The sequence below is a fragment of the Haliotis rubra genome, unplaced genomic scaffold (genome assembly GCF_003918875.1).
Source record: "Haliotis rubra isolate DU_JTF1 unplaced genomic scaffold, ASM391887v1 Scf287, whole genome shotgun sequence".
NCBI classification, from domain to species: domain Eukaryota; kingdom Metazoa; phylum Mollusca; class Gastropoda; order Lepetellida; family Haliotidae; genus Haliotis; species Haliotis rubra.
The window spans coordinates 1,241,327-1,268,269 of NW_025766954.1; the positions used below are offsets into that span (position 1 = coordinate 1,241,327).

Genomic DNA, 26,943 nt, shown 5'->3' on the forward strand with positions numbered 1-26,943 from the left:
AACCCAGTGATTAACGTCATGAGCATCGATCTACCCAGTTGGGAACCGATGAAGTCAGTGAGCCTGACCACCCGACCCCGTAAGTCGCCTCTTACGACTAGCATGGGTTACTGAAGATCAATTCTAACCCGGGTCTTCACGGATTCATGTGGAGCTTGACTTCCAATTGTTTCCCGTGCTCCCACCTACACTGAAATATGTTCGCAGGTGTCTCCTTCGCAAGTTGGTTGGTTGTTTTGTTTAACGCCGCACTTAGCAATATTCCAGCTATATGGAAACCGTTTGTGAATAATCGAATCTGGACCAGACGGCAAAATTATTGAAAGCTTTAAATCATATATAATGGGAATAAAATCACCAGGTTAGTGATACGGAATTATATAAGGTACTTTACAGGAGGTCGATTGAGTATAAATTGTGCAGTTCATTCAACGGTCAAAGCGATGGAAGCGTTTGTGAGCCCGATAATACCGAGCCCGAGCCGAGACGGGCCGCCATTTTGTTTCGATCTACTGTCACGCCTTTTATTTAATTACCGCTTTTCCTCTAATTAGCGCCTCTGGCGCTTATTTTCAACGGACCTTGTATTTTTGAACGGACCCTGTATTTTTGAAATGCGGGGATGAGGTACATGAAGTTATGATTTAAGGACCATTCCTTAATATATTTATTTTTGACCAAGGGAGAATACATTTTGCGAAAAATGCAAAGGTCTATACCCGGCGCTTATTAGAGGCCCGGCGCTTATTTCTTAAAGCACTGCTTTATCCCTGCAGTTATTAGAGTCCGGCGCTTAATAGAGGAAATACGGTATATCCTATATATATAGGTCAGACTTATCAATATATCAGAGTCGGTAGCCTACGAGGCAACTGTACAGAGAACATTCACAACGAACACCAACAACTTAATGCTGTTTATTTTTTGTTCATTTCTGTAATACAAAGTGAAGATGAAGCACAAACAGTTTCTTAACTTGTCAAAATATTACACAAACAGACTTACACAGACAATAAACAATTGCTGAAAAATGCGAATTTTAACAGTCGTCTGCACGGCTTTCTTCAAATATCTTGGCAGTGTAATCAGAGCTGGTATGCCATGTACGTTCTGTATGAGTGAGTGAGTATGCTTTTAGCAATATTCCAGCAACAATAGCATGGCGGAGGACACCAGAAATGAGTTTCACATATTGTACCCACGTGGAAAACAGTTAAATATCTTCGGCGTGACGAGCGAACGCTTTAACCACTAGGCTAGATAATTCATGCTGTCACTGAACACGCTATTTTCATAAGTTTTCATGATTCATATTATTACCATTAGTAATCATAACAATAATGGATTATCGGTGTTTAAAACAACTTTAAGGTGGAACTATCCTGCCTGCTGTCCGGCCGTTTTGTGATGTAATATATTGAAGCTCCCGTTCCGGGAAACAAATGCCATTTTTTAAGTACACTTTTTGATTGTTCATAATATAGTATATTTACTAACTCAAAATACATGCGCGACATAACCACTGTACAAGCACAGGCCAAATAGGTGAATACAATATTTCACATTAGGGAGGAAATCTTACGCCGGTTTTAGCATTAAATACTGTGTAATGATAGTCAGTTCGATACCTAAATTGAGCTTCACACGTTGCACCCACATGGAGAATCGAACTCGAGTTTTGCGTGACAGGCAAACACTTCAAGCTAAGGGGTAAACCGCTGCCCTGCGTTACATCATCACCCTGACCGCAAAACATGGACATAAAACGTAAACTGTCGAGATTGACAAGCAAAACCACCATTAAAACGATTATGAAACTGACTGGATTGTACTTTGAAAACCTACTGAAGGACAGTCTGGCATTGAGCGAGGGCACATGTTTAGCTAAGACTGCCTATAGAGAAAACGGCCGGAAAACTCGTTCACATGGACTTTGATGATGCTCTGAAAAAAAGTCAAAATACATGTATTATTATCACCCACGTGGAAAATCGAACTCGTGTTTTCTCGTGAAAGGCAAGCACATTAACCACAAGGGTAAATATTGCCGCGTTAAACAAAACACAAGGGTAAACCGCCGTCCTGTTACCCTTGTGTTCGCAATGTATGATCACACTGGCCGCAAAACATGGAAATAAACCATATACTTTCGAGATTGATAAGCGAAACCACTATTAAAAAAGCTAATGAAACTGACTGAATTGAACATTGAAAACCTACTGAAGGTCAAGCTGCCATTGAGCGAGGGCAGGTAGCTACTGTAATGGGCGAGGAACTCGTTCACGTTGACTTTGTCATCGCCGTCGCGGTCAGCCTTTCTGATAATACGCTGAAAAGGGTCAAAACATTATTATTACAATTATTGTTATTGTACAGATTAAAATAATTAAATGCAGCTGGTGGTTTGGTCATCCCAGACTAACGCTTAGTCTGTGAATACATATAAGTTTGATATAACTAAATAATTCCATTTAAATTGAAAAGGAGACCATGTGAGATGGGAGATTGGAACCTGAGGAATCTAAACTTGCTGATTTAGGGCTTTATATAATTAGCATTTCAGAAAGGGAAAATAATCTGTGTGATTCAGGGACTGAGACCGATAGTTAGGGTGGTTGAGCTGGTTAAGCTCATCCTCAGTTCAGGTGACATGCTCCCTTTACACGCAACCCAGACAGAGAATGGGACATCTCCTGGGAAGCGCTGCCCAGTCGAACGCATAAAGATATTTTCAAAGTTTTCAGAGGATGCGAAGACGCCCAGGCACAACCGCCTCCTGCATTACTGTTCCAAGCTGCAAGCTCGGTACTTCACCAATGACAAGAGATTAGGAAGTACCAAAAACTTGGAACTTGAGATGCAAGAATGTATTTTTCTGAATAGTGTCACTCACATTAGTGTCAAAAGGAACAGAAAATTCTTTGATATAAATGATTTCATTGGAGTTATCAAAAACGCCAAAGTCATGTTTGTTGTCCTGGGTGCCGTTGTACAAAACAACCTTAGCGCTAAGACTATATTAAGGTATGGGAGTTACGGTCACCTTAGCGCTAAGGCTATATTAAGGTATGGGAGTTACGGTCACCTTAGCGCTAAGACTATATTAAGGTATGGGAGTTACGGTCACTTTAGCGCTAAGATCGCTTTCTTCAACGGTACCTTGGACGTGTCTAAGATGGAATGAGTGCTCCTTCCAGAGAATTGTATAATTAGGAGATAATCCTATTGTGTTTACATTTTGGAAGTGATTATAGTTGGTGGAACGCTGCTAAATGTCATTTAAAACCGAACGCCCAATGTTGTTGTTTTGAGCGTGCTCTTGCTTCTGGATTCAAGAACGATTTGTTCCAACTCATCAACAGCCTTGAAACGTTTAGACAGCGGCTCGGCATGTCCATTATCAACCTCTGAATCGAAATTAAATGAGTAATAAGTGATAAATTGACGTTCAATTAAGTTTGCGTAGTTACTATATAAAATTGAAAAGCAAACATTTATGTTTATTGAAAGATATATTAGCGTGACATTGAGGCCTAGACTACAACGCTAAGAAACTGGACATTATTACGTTTACATACTCATACCTCCGGTACTTAGAGTTACTTTGGGTGATTGTTCAGTCATTTCATGTTGGAACCAGGCTGGGTCAATATTTTCCTCCATATCTGATCCAAACACCTCAAAGAAATCGCCGAGGTCAAACGTAACAGTTTCAGACGACATGTTTGTTTACTTTTGTAAGGGTTAATGAGTGCAAAATATTCCTACGCGCAGTGAACCGGCTCTCAGAAGTAGTTATTAAAAATCGTTCACTTCTAATTTTTTAGTAACAGCCAATCAAAAACGAGCATACTTAAATGTGATGGTAGAATTATCATTTTCCGGGACTGCCTCAACACATTGGGATCATTACCACGGATGTTCCTCAGAGTCAAAACAAGAAGCATGACCGAGATTGAGGATTGAGCCACGCCAACATGTCGTTTAAGATACCGTGTTTGTGAAAATGCTGGACATCCAGTGACAGAGGGCAGGTTCATTAAATTCGTTGCATATAATATTCTTTTTTATATTTTAACATTTTAATGATTAGAATTGACTGATCCTGAGCAGCAAACAGGAAGCCTTCTGTTTCACTTTTCAGGTCATTGTTAATTATTGTTAATTATCTCCACTGAATTCTATGTTTACTGGGCTTATTATGAAATATAAATGGTTTTCAATCATCATAATAATATATCAAACCGAACATACATGTATATCTATCGCAGTTGGAAGTTGACTGACAGAGTGAAGGAGTATGGTTTTACGCCGCTTTTAGCAATATTCTAGTGATGTTACGGTGGGGGACATCAGAACTGGGCTTCATACATTGTACCCATGTGGGGAATCGAACCCGGGTCTTTAGCGTGATGAGCGAACGCTTTAACCACTGGGCTACCCGTTACGCGACAGAAGCTAAACTCCAGCTGTATTACGCTGGCCTGTATTTAATTAAATGCTGGCAAGGCCATTCAGTGGTCATCAGCATGAGTCAACGTAGGACACTGTAACCACCCAATCCTCATTAGCAAGCTCTTACGCTATGCATGGGTACCCGTAAGGCCCACGATACCCTGGAACACCCACGACAGTTGCAAAATACAACTTCTTCACGCCATTGGAAGAAAGTAATTATACTTGAAAATGATTTTTATTTCCTACCTCTGCAGTGAAATCAGTTATTTTTGTGCCGCTTGAACTCAAAGCTCTCTTTAATTCGCTGGCATCAAGGGTCCCACTGTCGTCTCTGTCATTATCCTTGAACGCGTTCTGTTGTTTGGCTTCACTGGAAACACGGTAAATGACGGTTATGTAACTGAACACCTTGAAATGTCAGATATTGCCTGGAAATTTGATCCAATCAGCTATTCATCGTGATACTGTTCAACAGAACGGGAAATACACGCGTAGGTGCGTTTGTGTCAGGTAGCTCAATCTGTCCTAGGTGAATTAGTCAAGGGTCCGGATTTTCGATTTCCGATAATTTCCTCCTCCCATTATGTTTATAAGTGATATTATAAGTGTAGAGACAAATACCTCACGTCATATCCACGACTTACCATAGCGGTGACCTTGACATGTCCCCCTCTGTCCTCATTATTTATCTTACCTCACACATAAATGTCGTTTTCTGATTGGCTGAGTGTTCTTCTATTATTTTCAGTGTACCCCGCTTACAAGCGAGTAACATTTCTATGTACCCCGCTGGGAATGTCGAACTCATTTGGTACTTCGTGGTGCTAATTCTTTATCTCAAATAACAATGAATCACGTCATGTACGGAAAATACCGATGTTTTGCGAATGCAAATCGATGGAAGGGAGATAACTCTAAATCTGTTTTTCTTGTCTGCAAAATCTAGCGATAGCTACAAAAAAAATTGTACCCGTGCTTCAAACAATTCAAAATTAACATTGAGGTGTTCGGTAAGATAAATACGTTTTTCACTAGTCTCTTGGGGCCCATGGGTTGATGTACCCTCGATGTTTGTTTATGTCCCCCTCGCCCTTCGGGCTCAGGGAACATAAACAAACATCGAGGGTACATCAACCCATGTCCCCCTCGAGACCAATGAACAACTTATAATATATCACGGCGGGGCACACCAGAAATGGGTTTCACACATTGTACCCATGTGGGGTATTCAGCGTGACGAGCGGACGCTTTAACCACCAGGCTACCCCACCGCCCCTTGTTATTTATAAGTGTAATTATAAGTTTAAAGACAAATATCTCAAGTCATATCCAAGACTTATAACCCGTGAAGATCCGGATTAGAATTGATCTTCAGTAACCCATGCTTGTCATAAAAGGCGACGAACGGGATCGGGTGGTCAGGCTCGCTGACTTGGTTGACACATGTCATCGTATCCCAATTGCGTAGATTGATACTCATGCTGTTGATCACTGGATTGTCTGGTCCAGACTCGATTAGTAACAGACCACCGCCACATAGCTTGAAGAGTGCGGTGATCAACAGCAAACCAACCAACCCAATGACAGAGAGGGACATGTCAAGGTCACCGCCATGGTTAGTCGTGGATATGACGATAGGTATTTGTCTCTACACTTATAATCACACTTATAAACAACGAGGAGCAATGAGCCAAGTGCTGTAGATATTTGCTTACTAGAATCGTAACTGCAACAGTCTGCTCGACGCAGTCAAAAATTCAGCCTTGGTCACTCTACGGTCGCTGTCTTTATCAATGTCCATGAAAATATTCTGAAACCGAAATGACGAATGATATTCAACAATCTAAAAAATCATTCGTGACCAACTCGCGCTATTCCGGACAAGCCCTCTGGAAGGATTTCATATTAACGTATGAACTACTTAAAACGCCGCACTCAGCAATACGCCAGCTATATGGCGGCATTCTGTAAATAATCGAGTTTGGACCAGACAAGCCAGTGATCAACGGCATGAGCATCGAAATAGGGTTTAAGAATCACAAATGGGATTTGTTTTATTGAATATGCAAATACATAATAGCTACAATAAATCGAAAGAAGATACTAAAAAATGACGTTAAAATATTTCTCAGACTGAACATTCATGGAACCTTCTTGCTGTAATAGGCGCCTAGCACGTGGGTGATGTAAAGCAGACGCCCAATGACAGCAGAACAATGCAGATGTGTGACAAGTGTCAGTTGGCTACTGAAGTAATATGCTTTTCGTTGTGTTTTATAACTGATCTCTTTGCGTGGTCAGTACATCTTGTCTGCAGGTTCTGTATGAATGGTTCCTGGTGGGTTTCTCAATTCAACTCAATTAAAGTCACAACAAAAAGAGTATTACGTTTCCATTCTTGTTTATTGACAAAAAAATGTAGAAGAAAGTTAGTTCAAAACAAACCAGTCAAATGTTCAGAAACGAATAATCCTACATATTTCTCCTCCTTCCCTGCCTACCTAAATCCTACTTAAACTCAGTTATCTTCTGATAAGGTCCCTTCCTTCCTACTCTATTTCTCCCCCTTCCCAAAACCACACTAAATCAATACGATATCAAGACACGAGGTCGTAGATTAACTTACCCGATGCGGGTATCGGACCACTGACGATTCCCTACCTGGGGCATTCGTCACCACTCGCCCCTTTCCGTAACCTCCATCGCTATTCGGCTTGTCCCGGAATAACATGAGTTGGTCACGAATGGACTCGTCCCCCTCTCGATGCTCGTTATGTGCGAAAATACGACAAACCAATCAGAACGTGCGTAAATGACTGCGGTGCTTTGGTAAAAATAATCCCGAGTACTTAAATCGTTTATGGCATTATGTCATTGTTTCAAAAATCATGAAAAATATATATCGTCATATTGAAAGTACAAAGAACTTAGCTAACAGGATTTTGCTGCCTATTATGGTGTTTTGGATAAGAATCATGCGATTGACGGTGAGAGATTCAAATACAAGCACGTGCGTTTGTTGACATAACGGCTCTCATGGGTCCAACTGAGGGTGTTTTTAACGATCTTGCGGGCTTGCTATGGAGATTGTACGTGCGCTTCCAACAATTTTAGGAAATGTAATTATATATCGCTACGAGTTTCAAAACAATAATATTATATCTGTATGTAACTAATCAACTTTAATCTTTAACATTGGGCATATATTTCAATTCTCTGGGAATATTTTAGTCTGACCTTCTTGTGGTCATTCATATATTTTTCAGCGAATTCAGTTAAAATTCCACTTGTGGTATGACAGCAAGGTTACACGTATGTCCAGTTTGAGAAATATACTATCCTAAAAAAGAAACGCATATAGGAATTTCAACTGTATTTTTATGTTTATTTTGAAACATCTTGTAAGCTTTATGAGTCAATGAAATATAGCGAAATTGCACACTGGGAATGCAGACTTATCCGTCTTTGGCACCAACTCGAGGAAAGTCAGTTTGAGTGTCACATGGAGACGTGTGGTGGCGCTGAAGTCAATACCTCGTGTGACCACCGTGGGCATCCAGAACTGCACGGCATCGCCTCGGCATCGAAGGAATAAGTCTCAGAATCTCGTGTTGCCCAATCGCAGCCCAGTAGTGCCTGTGTGAGTTGCTGAAGTGTCTGGGGCTGAGGGTTACGGCGTCGCACCCGTCTGTCCAGGGCATCCCACAGATTTTCGATCGGGTTTAAGTCCGGTGATCTTGAGGGACAGGGGAGCACATTGATGTTGTGGTTCCGGAGGAAGTCTCCACTGTGACGTGCTGTGTGGGGCCTGGCATTGTCCTGTTGAAACAACTCCCTCTGGCGATCAATGCTTGGAAGGAGGTGTGGGCGTAGGATTTCGTCAAAGTACCGTTGAGCTGTCAGGTTGCCCTGGATCATCACCAAATCACTTCTCCTACGGCAGGTGATCACTCACCACATCATAACACTGCCCCGGCCGAATCTGTCCACCTGGGGAACGCAAGCGTCGGCGAAACGTTCACGTCGACATCTGTACACCAGCATTCTTCCATCGCATCGTTCCAATAAAAATCGTGATTCATCACTGAACCAGATTCTACGCCAATTCGGTAGGTTCAAGGCCTGAACGTTGGTGCACCATTGAACTTGATGTCGACGATGTTGTTGTCGAATCACAGGGCCAAAATAAGGTCTTCTGGCACGTAAACCAGCCTCTCTCAACCCGTTCCTGACGGTCTGTGCAGAAAGCCTCCTCAATCCGGGTATTTGTCGAGCGGTACTGGTCGCCGTAGCTGTTCGATGACGCAGGTGATGTACCCGGATGTAGCGATCCTGCGCCGCAGTGGTCGCTCGAGGTCGCCCACTACGAGGGGCATCTGCTACCGCATTCTGCCGGCGATATCTCTCCCAGAGCCGTGAAATGGTGCTTTGGTGAACATTCTTGCGTCGGGCAACTGCACGTTGAGACTAGCCAGCTTCAAGCAAACCAATGGCGATATGACGGTTGGCTTCACTTAGACGTGGCATTTTGCATTCGTCAACAATATTCCAAATACAGTGAATAATCGACAGGCAGCGATCAACCTTTTATACCCACCCATCATTGAGACTATCTGATCCCAAACTTTCACGTGCATTGCATGTGAATTGAGTATTCTGTGACACTACACGCCGAAATTGAAAATCATGCTGTTAAATACGGGTATTTTACGGATGGTGCGTTTTGTTGTGATGTCTCAAAACATAAACACCATAGGACTCATAAACAGAGCAAAACCTTTTGTAGAATGAATCACGTTTTAATTCATTGCTACTTGAAATTGCTATTTTCCGGATGCGTTTCTTTTTTGGGAGAGTATATTATAAAAGTCATTTTTTTAGTTTCTGCTTTGGGATTTAATGTAGCGGGGTTTTTTTTACAAATTTGATTTGCATATTCAATAAAACAAATCCCATTTGTGATTATTGAACCCTTTTCAGAAATATAATTGGAAATATAAGGTAATATCTGGTAATAATTACGTCAGAATATGTCTTTAACAAATATGTTTTTTTTTCTTTCTTTTTAGTTGTACCAAGGAGGTTTAATTCTTTAGAATAAATAGCAAAAACAAAAACAGCAATACAATGTATGAGTACTTCGGTGATATTAAGTACCATTGGGATCAAACAGGAATAGAGTTATCGTTCCTGTTTGATGTAGCTAAAAATTAAACCAACTGCCGCTGTTACATGTCATTGGCTCCTTCCCTCTGCAAGCATTCTGCGTTCTGCTGTTTATTTTGTTGACAGTTACATAGACAGATTCTTTAAAACAAATGCATAAAATCGGTGATTTACAATGTGATTAGGTTGTCTGACAAAACATCCACTTGCACAGTTTGAGATCGATTGGGTCATTGGATGAAGAGATATTTACAAAAACCGGGTCCACATACATTTTATGCCAAACTATAGTAGTCGTTGATTTGTCATCTAACATACAGGTATGATTACACAATGACATTTAGAAAGTGGTCAAATGTAACATATGTTATATTTGGGATTACACTTTCTTAGTAAAGTACAAAAGTACTAGAAATGCCTGACTCTGAGGGTGTGGGTTCGAATCCCGGATGGGACTCAACCCAAAACAGTACTAGAATTTGTACTTTACTAAGAAAGTGTAATCCCAAATATAACATATGTTACAAACATACAGGTAGTTTACTGTCAGGTGTTAACACGGCTCCGATGAAATACAGTATTAATAGAAACATCTTGAGCTTACCACAATGGTTGCATCGTCAATTCCGGAATTTGGGAGACGTTTCTTTAACTCCTGGATGGTAAGAGATTTGCTCTTGTCAGCATCAGCCTGGTCGAAGAAAGCTTCGTTGGTCGCCATGTCGGTGTGTTTCGGATGGGACGTCTGGGTTGAGATGGTTGGCTGTGCAGCTCGACTTGACTGGCTGGATGGTTGACAGTGACCGAGTCCGGAGTGAGAAATACAGCTAGACACGCACAACAAGAACAAAATAAATTGATTGCAGTTCATGGCCATGAAAGCTAAATTCGCGACGTTTCTCGCTTGAATGAGCGTAGCCTTGGCGGAATTTGCAATGCACTGTTATGGCTCGTAGGCGAATCCATTGGGAGTAACGAGGGCGCAGGGGTGCGCGCGCACCCCTCTTTTGTCCTGAAAGTTTTTATAAATGGCCGTGACACTATAATATACTGTTATTGATATCATGTTTTACAGATTAAAATGAAAATGCAGCAGAGGGGGTTCGGGTGATCCTGGCAAAGCAAGAGTATTGGTGGCTGTAACCTTGTTTCGAGCATTGAACGCTGAGCTCCAGATTTTCTTTTAGCGAGCTTTATACTCCGCCGAAGTTTGTCTTTCAAGAATCTTGGCATTCTGGAAATTGTCTCGAACTTGCATTCATTCCAAGATAGGTGTAGGCCTGATCTTTCACAAGATGCTCAATAACTCACACTCACCCCCCACCCCCCTTGTAGCTTGACCCATTCGTCATTAGTTACCTTGCCATATTTCAAATGAAGAGTATTACATTTGTCGAGTCCAAATGTCATGCGAATATCATTAGATAAGGACTCGACACGGAGAACCTGCTCTTTCAAATTGGTATCTCCTTTGGAGCTCGATGTCATCAACATGAACATTGATGCAATTAATCAAAGACTTAGCAAGACCAAGCTTGCAGTATTAGTCTGTTCAAAGAGATTAATAAGCACTGCCCAGAGAAGTCATGACAATAAAATTCTTCACGATTTAATGATTGAACTTGAGAAAACCTACACTGATTTTATTGACATTGATAGAAATCAAAACAGATATAACTGAACACTTAAACTAGCATTAAACCAAATATGAAGAAGCCAGAAATAAATTTTGAGAAATCAAAACAGATGAACACTTAGCATTAAACCAAAAGAATGCAGGACCTTTGCATGACACTCTGAATATGAATTGGAATATGAACAAAATTAGCAACTTGATAAAAGAAATGGAATGTAGTCTTCAATCAGCATGGCCAGATTTTCACACTCTTCAGTATGATAGATATACATTTGACCAGTTGTTAGTTTCCATGAACAATCAGTTAGGTACTTTGTTGAAGTTGCTAGGACCTGAACATTTCTATAAAGAGCAGATAACCATGGAAGAAATAAAAAGTCCTGTAGACAGAATGAAGAGAGAAGAGTATGTTACAATAGCTAAGGCTACAAGGACATCTGCACAGAACCCATGTTCAAGTAAATTCATTCAGTCACAACCAACTGACACAGAACTTAGACCAACATTGGAAAATAAAGTGAAGATAGAAAATCCTGAAATACAAACAGTTCCTCAAGCTAGTTCTTCATCACTAACAAACACAAGTTTCCCAAACCTTGAACCACAGTCAGCACTGTTAGGAACACCACATACCACAAGATACTCCAGGAGAAATGTCAGGCTCATGTTGATTTTCCCAACATTTTCTGGTAAAAGAAGAGAATGGCCTGAATTTAAAGCTGTGTAGAGAGAACTAACTGAACATGGATGCAACAGTAAAACTGCTCTCGCTCATGAACTCAATGAATAAGGTCTGTGTTTTCTACAATGCCGGAAGGATATGAGTTAGTTGTTTTTTACGCCGTTCTTAGCAATATCACAGCGGGGGACAACAGAAATGGGCATCACACGTTGTACCCATGTTGGGAATCGAACCCGGGCCTTTGGCGTGACGAGCGAATGCTTTAAACGCTAGGCTACCCGTCGCTTGTAAGCATATGACATCATGTGGCAAAAGCTTGAAGTATATTATGATGACACAAGTTCAAGTGTTCAAGCTGCTATCGACATCTTACAGAAACTGAAATTTGTTAAAGAAGATGATTATAGGGGCTTGGTAGAACTCAATGATGAAGTTGAAGCCACTTACAATCAGCTTGAAGAACTAGGTCAGTTGGATGCTTTAACTAGGAGGAGTGTAGACGGAATCTCAGGGTTACTCAGTCCTCATGTAAAGGTTGGATGGATGAGAAGGTATCATGACTTATCATCATCCGAGAAGATCAAGCCATTTACACCATTATGAAGTCCCTTGAGAAGGAGATAGATATTGTTTCAAGACTAACTGAGACCCCGCCGAAAGGTAGAAGTTCTTGGAGTGAACCGTACAGAGGCTGAACTAGGGATTGTAACAGAAGTCCTGTGACTAATCACGATGAAAGTAAAGAGTCTGTACAACACATGAACAAAGGGCCACGGAAGAAGTTTTATTCATGTGTTTTCCTAATCACAGAAGGAATGGCATAAACCATACCCCTGAGGAATGTCTTGAGTTTATCAAGCAGTCATTGTCAGACAGACTGAAGTTTCTAGTGTCATTCAAGAAAGTCATTCTGTGTCAACTGCAGCACTTTCTTTGTATCCGATTCAGGAAGCTGATGTACCAGGAATGATAAAGAGTGCAACAGTGTTCTGCGATGGCGGATCCAACACAACATACCGCGCAAATCTGCAGATCGTCTTCGTGCAAAGGAACCGAAACAGTTCACTCTAGATATCACAACAATGGGAAGTGTGAAGAAGACTTACAACACATGTGTGTTGACAGATAAAGGTCAGCGGACTGGTCCAAACTTGGAAGAGAGAATGGACCTTGAACAAGTCATGACCATCTATGATCCTCTGGGTTTCTTAAGCCCAATCACACTTTTCTCAAAGATGTACTTGAGAGAAACATGGATATGGCAACTGGGATGTGATGAGGCACTTCCTCGGAGTCTCCCGGCGAAGTGGATCAAGTTCTTCAAATCTAAGTTCGAAATCAATGATGTGAAGTATGACAGGTGTCTATGCCCAGATGATGCAATTGGAAAGCCAAGTCTTCTCATACTCAGTGATGAAAGCGACATAGCCTATGGATGTGCTGCTTACATTTTGTGGACTCTGAAGAATGGAAGTCACTGGTTGAGATTGATCATGTCAAAGTCAAGGATAGCACCGATCAACAGGGCATTAACACCACAGATTGAACTCAGTGGAGCAGTCCTATCCAAAAGAGTATGTGCTGTGATCAAAAAGAAAAAGACATATGACTTTCAAAGGACACTTCACTTAGTGGTTTCAGAGACTGTCTTGAACACGATAAACAAAACCAGTACAAGGTTCAAAGTGTACGAAGGTGTAAGAATTGGGGAAATTCAAGCTGCTTCGAATGATGACAGACCAATTACGGACTGGAGATTGAAGTTTGATCTGCAACAAGAAGTCATAGTGCCAGGTGAAAAGAAAGTCTGTTCAACGACAACAGCTTTAGCACATGTGTCTTTGATTGACTACAACTAGTTTAGTTTCATCAACAGAGTTACTTGGACTATAGTTTGGGTGAAGAATGTACTCTTGTACAAGTCATTCAAAGGTGGCCATCACATGAATAAAGAATATAATGGTAACAGTTCAGTTGTATGTTTGATAAAATACTGATTGATGTCTTTTTATGGAAGTGTTTAATTGTAACTACACAATTACCATGGCGCATACGTTTATATAATGTACATTTGAATATGGCTTGATTTTATTTATAACAGTAGTTATGCATGCCTGCACTCATGAACATTTTACGTGACGTTCAAATAGGGTGCAACAATTGTCTTGTTAGACCAGAAAGAAACGTTAATGTGACATCCAGTTTCTCACGAAAATGATTAAGTCATATTAAAGTATGATATCAAATCAATGGCAATTTATTAGTTACATTTATTTCAGATTAAGTTTGGTATAAGCCAAGTTGATTTTGGGGTTGTTTTTGTTTGTTTGTTTTGTTTTTGTTGTTGTTTTTAGGTTGGCGAAGGCCAATCCAGAACTTGAATACCGGCATTTCGTAGAAAACTGTGTAAGAGTGGTCGTATGCGAGGGTCTAGCGTTGTCTTGTTGGGACGTCGGTCCAAAGCCAAGTCTCTGCATAAATGGAAGCAGGACAGGTTGCAAAATCTGATCCCTGTACTGGGCAGAATTTAAGTTCCCTCGAACGACAACAAGGGGAGAACGTCCGCGTGCGCAAAATGAACCCCATACCATTACGCTACCGCCACTAAATCTGTCCATTGTTCACCTCGCCTGCGGTACTCTCGGGCCCAGCCGTCGGCAAATCTCAATGTGAATCGAGATTCGTCGCTGAAGACAACCGAATTCCACTGTCTTTGATTGAACCGTATGTACCTTGTGGCCACACCAGTCGGTTGCGGCGGTGAAGAGGCGTTAAAATTGGTCCATTATGGGGTATTCGGGCGCGAATATCAAAGGTTCTTGCAACAGCGACCACAGATTGTCCAGCATCAAGCCTCCCCATAACACGTTGACGTTCTTGATTTGAAAGGCGTGGCATTTCCACACAAAGATTAAAATGAAAAGTTTTTCCATCTCACATTCAATGTGCCTCATGAATTTGCTTTTCACACGTGCATTTCGTGTTTTTCATCTTTATAGACTACAAAAAGGTTTGCACGTGAACTTACAATTTTACGAAATTAAAACATTAACACTGTTTAATATACTTGTAAATTTATTTGATTATACAGAAAAAGAAAAATGCCGAAATTATCAGTCAAGTTTTCAATTTTGCTGAGTATACTATTTGTCATGGTGTCAGTGTATTTAACAATGACTCGTTTTCACACGTGTTTTGTAGTTGAAAACCACGAAACAACCGCAGTTTTCAATATTTTTCCCGACTGTCTGACTGCAAGCTTGCTGCATAAAATCTAGGGTATGTTTGTAGACAGGGGGGTATAGACGAAAAATGACGTCATCATCGAACACCTGGCTGACCTCATTTCACAGGGGTGTCAATGACCGTTGGAAACACATCATAGCATCACACCATGACATCATGCCATTAATTTGGACCAATCAGCATACAGCCAACTCACTCCGGTGTGACTCACCCTGACCGAGGGGTCAATGACCGCGCGCCCCGTGGGAAACACATCATAGCATCACACCATGACATCACGCCATTAATTTAGGCCAATCAGTGTAGAACAACTATTGGGCTGACTGGACCACTGACCACAAACTAGTTTCGTCCGGTTTCAATTTTAAGTATAAAAACCCCTTAATTCAACATCATGCATCACTTGCCGACTGCACTTTGAGTTGACTTCACGACCAACAAAAACCATTTGAGCTCTTGAGTGTCTTCAACAAGTTCAACAAACGAGAGGTTTGTATGTTTATATATTATGTGTTGTGCAAATAACACACGATGTTTACGTTTTACACACCGAGTAACCTTTTTGCTGTCGCGTGTGATTGCTGAGAGCGGGCACCCATTAAGGCTGAATCACCACAGTAATCGCTCACATTCCTGAAAGAGCGAACGCCCATTGAATCACCACACACAGCATTAATTGCTCCAATTTCCTGTCGTGGAAGTTATAAACAGAGACACGTGTCAAGTGCTTCGTTTAAACAAGAGGAGTTCATTCGCGCGCATCCGTTAACGCTGTCGCGTGTACACAAAATTTGTCAGGGCTCAAACGCGCGTAACCGTTAAATTACCGTTTTTTTTTATTATATTAGTGAATCAGTTTATGTTTTGAATATAATTGCGCACTGTTAGGTTTACAAATAGAACTATAATTAAAACAAAAGCAACCTACTTAAATCCACCATGTTCCTCTTGGAGAAATCTTGCGACATTATCTTGTTCTTGGGTTGATCAGTTGGTAGATTAATTCTATGTATGTAATTGGATGCCTTATTAAACTTTTAGGTATCACAAAAACATACACAGTATTTTTTTTCTACCATATTTTTTATCTATTTTATTTTACAAAATATTTTTATTGACATAAAAAATATACATGTACATTGTATTGCCTTTGTCCTCGTTCTGAAAAGAAAAAAGAAGAACATTTTTATTATACACATGTAGGTGGTGATTATACTATGAAAAAAATCGTTTATCTTTGAGTCAGTAAGTTTTCTATCACATCAAACTGTCTAGTTGAATGATTGTAACCATGTATGACTTTAGTTACTTCCATTTAACCGATTTTAGTTACTCAATTCGTCATTCCGTCATCAGTAACCTAAAGAGATTTTATTGCTGTCAAAAGAAAGAGGGACAAAAATAAGTACTTACTCAATGGGGTAGCAACTCCTTGATTGCTTGGAGGTGTGCCCGGATTTGGGCACACCTCTCATTCATTGACACGACCTTTAGAGGTCGTGTCATGTGGACATCCCTGAAACAATATGCAAAATATATCATGAGATAACACATATTAAAACCTTAGAATCAATATTGTGTATAACAAAAGCAATCTCACTTAACACTCAATGTTAATTATATTTCTTTGAAACAAAAGTATATATGTAATACATCAGCTAAGTCACACTCACAGCAGGTCTTGTTCCTGCTGCTGCTGTTGTTGCTGCTGATGTTGCTGTTGTTGTTGCTGTTGTTGTTGCTGCTGATGTTGTTCAGCTAGATACAACTATAGAAACAAAAAAACACAAAAAACCCCGCATTACTCATGCCTTCCTCACACGTATAATAAAATAGGTACCTACTGTAGCCTACTTTTAGTGAGATAGGTCTGAAACAACATAATATTTATAGTCAGTAGTGATTTTTCAATTTCATAGTATATTTAGAGATACTTACATCCACAGCTTTATCAATCTGATGGAACAACTCCATGTCCCTGTTAAAAAAAAGGATTACACCTACATTAAAAAATATGAAGATGTTTCTAACAGGCAATACATAAGGAATAACACGCATGCACACACACACACATTATTCACAAACATTTTTAATGACAATAAATTTTAAAATAGTATAGTGAAATAAAAAATATTCCAAAGGAATCGCAGAATCGTTTTTTAAAATACAAAATCTATAAAGCTTGCTTTCTTACAATTTTGCTTATTGCATGTTGTGTTTAATTGCCAGATGGAGATATACCATGCTAAAAAACCCATTATCTTTTTCTGTCATGTAAAGAATAACACTGATAGTTTTAGAGTAACAAGAAATATAAAAAAATACTTACAAATTATCTTCGCTTCCCAAACAATGGCATCCTTATTCTGGAAGGATGCCATGTTTTGCAATAATGTTGAAAGGTACATGAAACATTGGATTTTATAGTAATGCCACATGAATATATTAACCCTTAATTTTAACACTACATATACCCAATAGTGTTTCAATGTCAGTGGAATTAGGTTTTAGGGTATTATGGCATAGATGCAGGCGGCACCTCATTTCCCTTGGCAACACACTCAATTGGTTTGGGCTGTTAAAGTTCCATAACGGAAATACAAGTTCTTTGATAATATTGCATCAGGTCGCTGACATGATATCAATTTATTTTACCGTTCAAGGACGCCTGTACATTCTAATAGAATGTTGCCCTTACATTTCCGGCCACATCGGTCTTTGAGTGTGGTTAAACCCCGTTTGACATCATTTTCTGCCTCAGTGTCAGTGAACTGAAGTCTCAATTATACAGCTTATTAACACAGATGTATCTACACGTTACCGACACGAGTGTAATTCGAAACATAGCATGGTGTGTGTTAAGTGTTTTTATGTCGATGCGCGGCTATTTTGAAAATCCGTTGAGAGACAGAAATTTGAAAAGTTTAGTTGATCAATTCATATGGCAACTAAAGTGTTTTGGAAAAAAGGAAAAACTGCCTTTGTATATTAGCTTTTAGGGATAACTTTTTGATTCTTATAATAAAACACACAATTTATCCAATGTTTTAAGACCTCAGGCCTATACATAGGAATTTGGGTATAGATTCATGCATGCACAGTAGTCATACCATTGAAACATATTAATAGTGTGGAGTTAATTACGTAGCTTGAAACATTACTGACATTTTTGTGTTTGTTAAATAGTCTCTCATAACAGAACTGTTTCCGTTTGTTTTCACAGAATGGAACAAGAAATCTTAAACCAGTGCCTCCCCATATCAAAACTGTAGATGAGTTGCTCCAGTTTGCAAATTACTATAATGTAAAACACCACCCATCGTTCAACAGCGTTTGTTCACTTTGCAATTTGAAGGGGTGTGCTCAAAATTTAAATTTGGAAGCGGATTGTCCCAGTATGTATGATACAGATGTCACAGATATAGTGACTGACCCCTAGTAGAAAACGTTCAAATTCCCCATTCCTGGCCCATCTAGTAAAACAACCTCGACTGGACAGTCTTTTCACAGAGGATTTACACATCAATTATGAGGACTATTTAGATTTTGACTTTGATGATGTCATGTTTGATCAAGTCGGACTAGGTGAAGATGACCATCGTCCCTAAGGAGTTTAGTCTAAGGAAACAGCGTACATTTTTACTAAACATACAGCAGTTGAAAAAAGTGTATAAAGTGAGATTTAATGATGAATGGAGAGGTCAAAATTTAGCTGACCTTCACGGTCGGCTGCATAACATGTTTGATGATGTGCTAAGTCAAGCTTAGGGGGCAGTTACAAGATTCTGATTTAGGACGTGTTGTATTACACCATGATAAGTTAGAAAATCCAATTGTGGTCCCTAACTGAGACCATTGGAAAGAATTTGAATGCAGATGTCATTCTGACACATGTGGAAAATGTATTAAAAGTCACCATCATTTGGCTTTGGATGATTCCTTTGATATCGATATAGGTATGATTGATATGACTAAAAGGAGGAATGAAATCTCATAAAATCACAAATGTTCAAGAAAGTGTTAAACTCAAACATAGTATTGTAAAAATCAACAATGCAGATCACCTATGTATGGCAAGAGCTCTCTCTGTGTGTTTTGCTAAAGCTCATCAAGTATCTAAGGCTGAATGGCAGGATCTTATCAATTCTCATCCTTTAGATCAGTGTAGGAGTGCTGGTTTCTGTTAACATCTCCCCAGTCAAAAGAATACTCATATGACACATCTCGCTTTAGAACATAAGAAATGTCCACCCACATTGTACAAAAACATGAAAAGATTCCAAAGTAATCAACAAACCCTCTTTGCCAATATCCTCTGTGACCAAAGCAGGTGTGTCCAAGGACAGAATGGCGGGTGTGACAGATATTCCCAAATTAGGAAGCTGTCTTGGGATGTCAAATATTAGTGATCAATGCATCACTGGGAAATAAATTCATCACCCTAAGGGGGATGAAAGATGACAGAAAGCAGTTGTTTCTGTATTTAGTGGATAACCATTTTCATGCCATCCCCAACATATCTGGCTTTTTCAGCCAAAGTTATTTTTGTCACCATTGTCTCACCCCCTTCCAAAACAAACATGAACATACATGTGATAATTACTGTAGGGTCTGTAAGAGGAAATCGTGTCAGACCAAGGACACTGCAAAAATCTGCCCTGATTGTCACATGCAGTGCCGATCGGAAGCGTGTTTTATCGCTCATAAGGAGCCTAAAAAGTCCAAGAAAGGGGACCTCCCCTCAGAGTGTCAGACCTACTGGCGTTGCCCTCAGTGTTTTAAAGTGCTGAATATTTGGCAAAACAAAGATGGTCAACATGATTGTGACACTTACATGTGCCAGCCTTGTGGTAAGAGGGTGCCCTTAAATCATAATTGTTATCACGAGCCATTACCTGTAGATGACAAACCCCAAGTCAAGAAATTCATCATGTTTGACTTTGAATGTTCCCAAGATGAAGTGTCTACTTGTGCAGAAGGTTATCTACCTTCCCCTTGTTCCACATGTGGACCTGAAGAAGAGGATTGTACGCATCATACCATGTGTGACAACTGTCACCAATCTTGGTGTGGGCGTCAGGAACATAAACCTAACTTTGTCATAGCTCAGTCTGTCTGTGACATTTGTAGAGATCACCCATTCTCACCTAAAAGCCACATGTTTTTCTTGTGGTGATCGTTTGCGATGTATAATGCAACAAATGGCATAAGAAATTCAATTGTTTCAAGATGCCTCCATGTCCAGACACTTGTGGTCATCGAGAGGTCAAGTTCAAAGGCAAGAACACAGCTACATTATTCTGTAAATGGCTTTTCACAAAAAGCTCACAGAAACTTTCGGTGTTTGCCCACAATTTCAAGGGTTATGATGGCTATTCCTGTTGGATTATCTGATAGGGAATAGTATCCTCCCTGACAACATGGTGTACAATGGGTCTAAACTCATGTATATGCATATTCCCAGGGTTTGAACATTCGACTGTTGGACAGTTTGTCTTTCTTCAACACTAAACTGGCTAATCTCCCCAAGATGTTTCACTTGGAAGAGTTGAAGAAAGGCTATTTCCCCCATTACTTCAACACCTCTGTCAACCAACAGTATGTTGGGCCTTATCCTGATGCTTCATTCTATGGGATCAACAACATGTCTACACAAGACAGAAGTCACTTCCTAACTTGGTATGCCAAACAAAAGGACAACATCTTTGACTTTGCTCAAGAAATGGAGGAGTATTGTCGGTCAGACGTCCAAATCTTGAGGGAAGCTCTCATGACTTTCCGACAATTATTATTGTCTGTTACAACAAAGACATATCTTGTCAAGGACCCTAAAACTCTGCAAATCACTCAAAAGAAAGAACCTGGCATCGATCCGACAGATTACATTACCATTGCCAGTGTGTGTCATGGGGTATTCAAACACAAGTTCTTGACAGCATACACCCATGTCAAACTTCTTTGGCAAGGGACAGTCACTCCATGGCTTCCCATCAAAGAGCATGAAAATCAACACTGGGTGGAAGTCAAACCCGGGTCCTGGCTAACCCTTCAAGCAGTACAAGAAGCAGGGGGTGTGGTTCATGAAAAAGAGACCCTTCCCAGTCCCATTGCCAAGGTCCCTGGAGATGGATACACCAAAGATCAATACAGTCTGATCTCCATACAATGGCTGGAATGGCTGATTCACTCACAACACAAACACATTCAACACGCGTTGAATGAAGGTGAATATCAGATCCCAGGGACCAAGTATAAGGTGGATGGGTACTGTCGTGACAGCAACATTATCTACCAGTTTGACGGGTGTCTCTATCATGGTTGTCCTACATGCTATCCTCATGATCGGGACAAAACAGTTCTGCCTCACACCAAGCAGTCTGTCAGTGAGTTGTATGCCTTAACCATGAAGAGAAATGCAACCATCAAACAGAAGGGTTACGAGTTAGTGACCCTCTTGGGAACATGAGTTCAGGCAACAACTTAAAACCCAACCTGAATTGAAAGCATTTATGTCCACCATAGATCTTCAGGAACGATTAGATCCCAGAGATTCATTTTCGGTGGTCGGACTAATGCTTCCAAGTTGTTTTATGAAACTGAAGAGAAGGAAAACATTTTGTACATGGATTTTACATCCCTTGTATCCATGGGTCAACAAGTATGGTCAGTATCCCGTTGGGCACCCTCAAATCATTACCAGAGATTTCAAATCTCTAGAGCAGTACTTTGGCATTGCCAAAGTCAAGATCTTACCCCACGTGGACTGTATCATCCCGTCTTGCCCTTTAGATCAGATGGGAAACTCAAATTTGCATTGTGTCAAACTTGTGCTAATTCAGAACAACAAACACCATGTCAGCACATGGATGTAGAACGTGGTTTCATTGGAACATGGTGCATTCCAGAGTTAATCAAAGCTCTGGAGAAAGGCTATGAACTTCAAAAGGTGTATGAAGTTTATCACTGGGCAGAAACCACCCAGTATGACAAAACGACCCAATCGGGTGGTTTGTTTGCCAGTTACATCAACACCTTCCTGAAAATCAAGCAAGAATCTTCAGGTTGGCCTGCATGGTGTCAGTCAGAAGCAGATAAACAACAATACATTCACAAATATTTGGAGAATGAAGGCATTCAGTTAGACTATGACAACATTGAGAAAAATCCTGGTTTGAGAGCCTTGTCAAAACTAATGTTGAATTCATTCTGGGGTAAATATGCTCAAAGACCCAATATGAGACAGACAAAATTTGTATTTGCATCTAAACTGGAGGAATTTTATCAATTTTGACAGATCCCAAAAAGACCTACACGATTTTCATATTCTCAATGACAATGTAGCCCAATTTCAGTGGACCCATGACACTGAATTTATCCCCTCAGAGTGAGACTACTAACATCTTCATTGCCACTTTTACCACCTGTTATGCAAGACTAAAACTGTACAGTGTGTTGGACATGCTACAAGAACGTGTCTTGTATTATGACACTGACTCTGTCCTCTTTGTCTCTAGGCCTGGTGATGTCAATCCACCCTTGGGGGATTATTTGGGGGAACTCACCGATGAATTGGAAGGAGACCCCATTGTGATGTTTTGTTCAGGGGGACCCAAAAATTATGCCTACAAAACACAATCTGGCAAAGAATGTTGCAAAGTCAGAGGGTTTACACTCAATTATACCAACTCACAATTAATCAACTTTGATTCTGTCAAAGCCATGGTGCTTTCTCACAACAGAAATCAATCTGTGGACATTACCAACTCTTCGAAAATTACCAGAGACAAATATTCGGCAAAGATATACAACAGAAAAGAAACCAAAACGTATAGAATGGTATACACAAAACGGGTCATTCAGCCTAATTTAGATACTCTGTACCTTATGGGTTTTGAGATCAGCTGAGTAGCTCATTCCTGTTTAGTCATGGCCGCATAAAGGCCATGTATATCTAGGGGTCACACAGGAGCCACATAGAGACCCACAGGCAGCCACATAGGCAGCCATAGGGGAGCCATTTGGCAGCCACAGGCAGCCATTTGGGAGCCACAGGCAGCTACGTGGGAGCCCACTGGCAGCCACATAGGGAGCCATAGGCAGCCACTTGGGAGCCATAGGAGCCATTTGGCAGCCACAGGCAGCCACATAGGGAGCCACAGGCAGCCACTTGGCAGCCATAGGGAGCCATTTGGCAGCCACAGGCAGCCATTTGGGAGCCATAGGGAGCCACAGGCAGCCACATAGGCAGCCACGTAGGGAGCCACAGGCAGCCACATAGGCAGCCACGTAGGGAGCCACAGGTAGCCACAGGCAGCCACAGGCAGCCATAGGGAGCCATAGGGAGCCATACTATAAATAGGGATTAGTTTCATACATGAAATGCATTCAGTAAGATGGGTAGGTTAAGGAAAGACTGTCCTGTACCTGGTTGTTCTGCTCGACATTTACTAAGACTTCCCTTTACATCTATCCAAAGTTCACAAATTAGATACCCCAGGAAGAGGCACTGGCTAAAGAAGAAGAAAGAGCACATGACTGAAGTTCAAACCACTACAGCACCCAAGTCAGCTATTACATGGAGTCCAGAAAGTGTGGTTGATCCGACTAAACCTTGTGGGAAACACAAAGTTTAACACCCTTCGAACCCTGCTCCAGTATTTGCGTATCTGGACCAACAGGGGCAGGAAAGACTCATTGGGTGTATAAATTTGTAAAGAACATCAAGGGTATGTATGTGAAGGACCCACCCCAAGAAAATCTTGTAATTGTTATGGTGTCTACCAATCCCTGTTTGACGACATGGAAAAGAACAGTGCCAAACCTAGTGTTTCAACAGGGATTACCCACAGACTCAGATATTGAACAGTTTTCCTCTGATGGTCAACATGGACTCATTATCCTGGACGATCTTTTTACATCAAGTGTTAGAAGTTCTAAAAAGACATGGAACTGTTATTTACACAAGGTTGTCATCATAGATGCCTTAGTGTTATATTTATTACTCAGAACTTGTATGGTCAAGGCAAGTCAGCACGAACTATAGCCCCTGAACACGTGGTACTTGGTGTTGTTCAAGAATGTGCGCGATATCTCACAGATGATGACCCTTGGAAAACAGCTATTTCCCTGGACGCAGGGTTCTCGAAGCAAGCACACACAGATGCTATGCAAGCAGCCTTATGGCTATTTGGTGTTGGATATGTCTCCACGTGCAGAAGATAAACTGAGACTCAGAACCCGAATTTTCCAGAGGAAGATCCTGTTGTGTATGTGCCAAGATTATAAATAGCAGTGACTTTGATTCCTATGTTCATTCAGCGAGTCGCCTGCAGAGCAAGACTGTTGTACCTATAAATAGTGGTGAAGATTAATTGAAACGCCATTATGTCAAAGACACTCCACAGAACGGATATTTCTTACGTTTTTGCAGAGAGTGCATCCACTGTTCAAAAGAAGTTGTTGTTGCAAAGTTTGACTGATGAACAACTAACAGCCTTGACATTTGATTTCATTATTTATAATCTGTTACATCTCAGATGTACTCTGTCAAAGCAATAATTTGAACGCACTGAGAAAACACAGAAAAGTGTTACGCCTTTTCTTGGTAATAAAACAGGATCGCAAAGTATTGAAAAACAATTACTGTCAAAGAGTGTGGCTATTATTAGTTTAGTGTTGAAGGTTGTTGGGCCTTTATTGCAGAGGAAGGCATTGTAATGGAGCATATCCAAAAACAGGTGCTCGTTCCTATGGATAGATATAAACGGCCTTGAAATATCAATGTGAATCCAATAAGTGGTGGGAACATGGATACGTCATCAGGTGAGAATCATCCTACCACCATTGATGATGAATCAGGAACCCCATGGATGCAGACTTGATTCTTGAGCGTGCTCCCCTAAACCTTACAGACAGAGAGGTGCTGCTTTATTGAGACACATACAAAATGATCCCGACCAAAGACTGTCTTGGAATCGGAAAGTGGTGTACTCATCTACCAGGGTCAAGTCATTCAAGGGAGTCATATTGCCAGACTTACTCAAGGACTCCCAGTATCTGTATAAACGTTTTCAACCCAAGGGACTGACTGAATTCTATCAGGCCTTAAAAGACATCAATGTGCCCCTCAAGGACTAATTGGCAACAGACAACGGCTGAAAGTGACACATGGAATTCCAAAACACCAGAAATGACACTGAGGGTCTAAACCTCCGGGAATACCAGTTCAACAGGGAGGAAAAACAAGTAGCTCCTAAACAGACATTTAAATGGATTTCTTTATGACGTTATGTATGTGTGTTTGCCAGTAAGGACTATGGTTTGCTCCTAACCTATAGTTCTACTAATATGAACGGAGCTATTGAAACAAAATGAAATTGTATATCTTGTTGTTTTCATAACAGAACACAGTGCCATACCTCCCAAACCGTCCCTCTCTCCGATAGGGGACTTCTGTGGGCTAGCGCAATTTCAGTGTTTTTTATGTTTATTTTTAAAGCAACAATATCACTAGGCTAATAACTGGACAGGCAACAGGTTACATCGAGATCCCTTAAAGGAAACATAAATTGATGGACATACAGCTATATATATGCTCTACTACATTTAGTGTGAATATTCATGATGATGATTCTATCAGAATGTTGCGGGCCTGATCCACCTTCAACAGTTGTGGTTCTTCAACATACACGAGAGACAGCCTATTGTTTTCAGGAAGGGGTTTACTGAACTGAATTTGTAGACATATGTTCCCACGTTTTATCTGATCCAGAAATTCTCGTCCATAGTAGGGTTCCAGGGTGAACTGGAACAGGGCATGTACCCTTTATTGAAACATATCTCTCGTCATGTTTGGGGTTGAAGAAGGGTGTCTAGGAGGTCAAAGAGACCTTTGAGAGGCCGGTTTAAATGTGTCCATCTGTGATTTTAAGAGGTTGTGCTGGAAGAGATTCTCCATTGACATACAGTCCCGCAGTGGTTAGATCAAAAAGTTGAGAGAAAGAAGAAGGGGTTCTGCTCCTGCCAGTCACCATTCCAGTGCTTTTGAGGGATGGGGAGACATATCACTCACTTTGTTTGGACAACAGTTCTGAAATATTTGGTCCCAAGTAAAACTAGGTTGTCATGTGAGGGATGGAGGCTACTCGGAATCTGTTTTGATGCTTAGGGGTACACTGCATTTTCTGTTGCCAAGATGTGAGCATGTCCTGTGATGATAGAAGCGGTGGGTCGTATCTTACAAAGTCGGAGATAGACATCTTCCAGTATAATCTTGAATTTCTCATTACTCACACCACTGATGATATTGCAACTCAGGCTTCATACTAGGATAGGGTTTTAATTTGCATAGTGACTCCATTGATGAGGAAACTTGTCACATCTCCATGACATCTTCGTAGAGAGGTCCCTTACATGTCAACTGGACTTTGCTGAGCTCTGTATAGGAGACTTCTTGAAAACAGTCCTCCATTGGTCCCCACTATATGAACTCAGTACTGTTGACATCCCTGCTAACGTCCCTGTAGAAAGAGTTGGCTGGTACAATAAAGCTTCCTTCCCCTGTGGTCCCTGTTCCTCATAAGAAGTTTCAAATAGCTTTTATATGGATAGAGATGGGGTGGCTGAGGAGGTCACTGGTTTTCCATTTTGGGGTGATGTCTACTTGAGACCACTGGGATTGCAGCCATAAAGGTTGCTGGAGCAACATGTTCCTTTGTACCAGAGGATATTGCCATCTGTGTGCATAATTTTCGCT

The 26,943-nt window shown here is 40.7% G+C and overlaps 1 protein-coding gene across 3 annotated transcripts; it reads right to left on the minus strand.

Moving 5' to 3' along the window:
* Nucleotides 1-901: 901 nt before the first annotated feature.
* Nucleotides 902-10,593, minus strand: LOC124281665 (neo-calmodulin-like). Of its 3 annotated transcripts, XM_046717605.1 has the most exons (5): nucleotides 10,229-10,593; nucleotides 6,174-6,268; nucleotides 4,705-4,837; nucleotides 2,289-2,329; nucleotides 902-1,916 (listed from the first exon to the last, which is right to left on the minus strand). In XM_046717605.1, exons 1-5 carry the CDS (start codon nucleotides 10,499-10,501, stop codon nucleotides 1,895-1,897), a joined length of 564 nt encoding a protein of 187 aa, XP_046573561.1. In that variant the 5' UTR covers nucleotides 10,502-10,593; the 3' UTR covers nucleotides 902-1,894. The 3 variants fall into 3 exon arrangements, with proteins under 3 accessions (XP_046573561.1, XP_046573559.1, XP_046573558.1); XM_046717603.1 differs by lacking the exons at nucleotides 902-1,916; nucleotides 2,289-2,329 and adding an exon at nucleotides 3,247-3,678 and having other exon boundaries at nucleotides 4,705-4,840; nucleotides 6,177-6,268; XM_046717602.1 differs by lacking the exons at nucleotides 902-1,916; nucleotides 2,289-2,329 and adding an exon at nucleotides 3,253-3,678.
* Nucleotides 10,594-26,943: the final 16,350 nt, after the last annotated feature.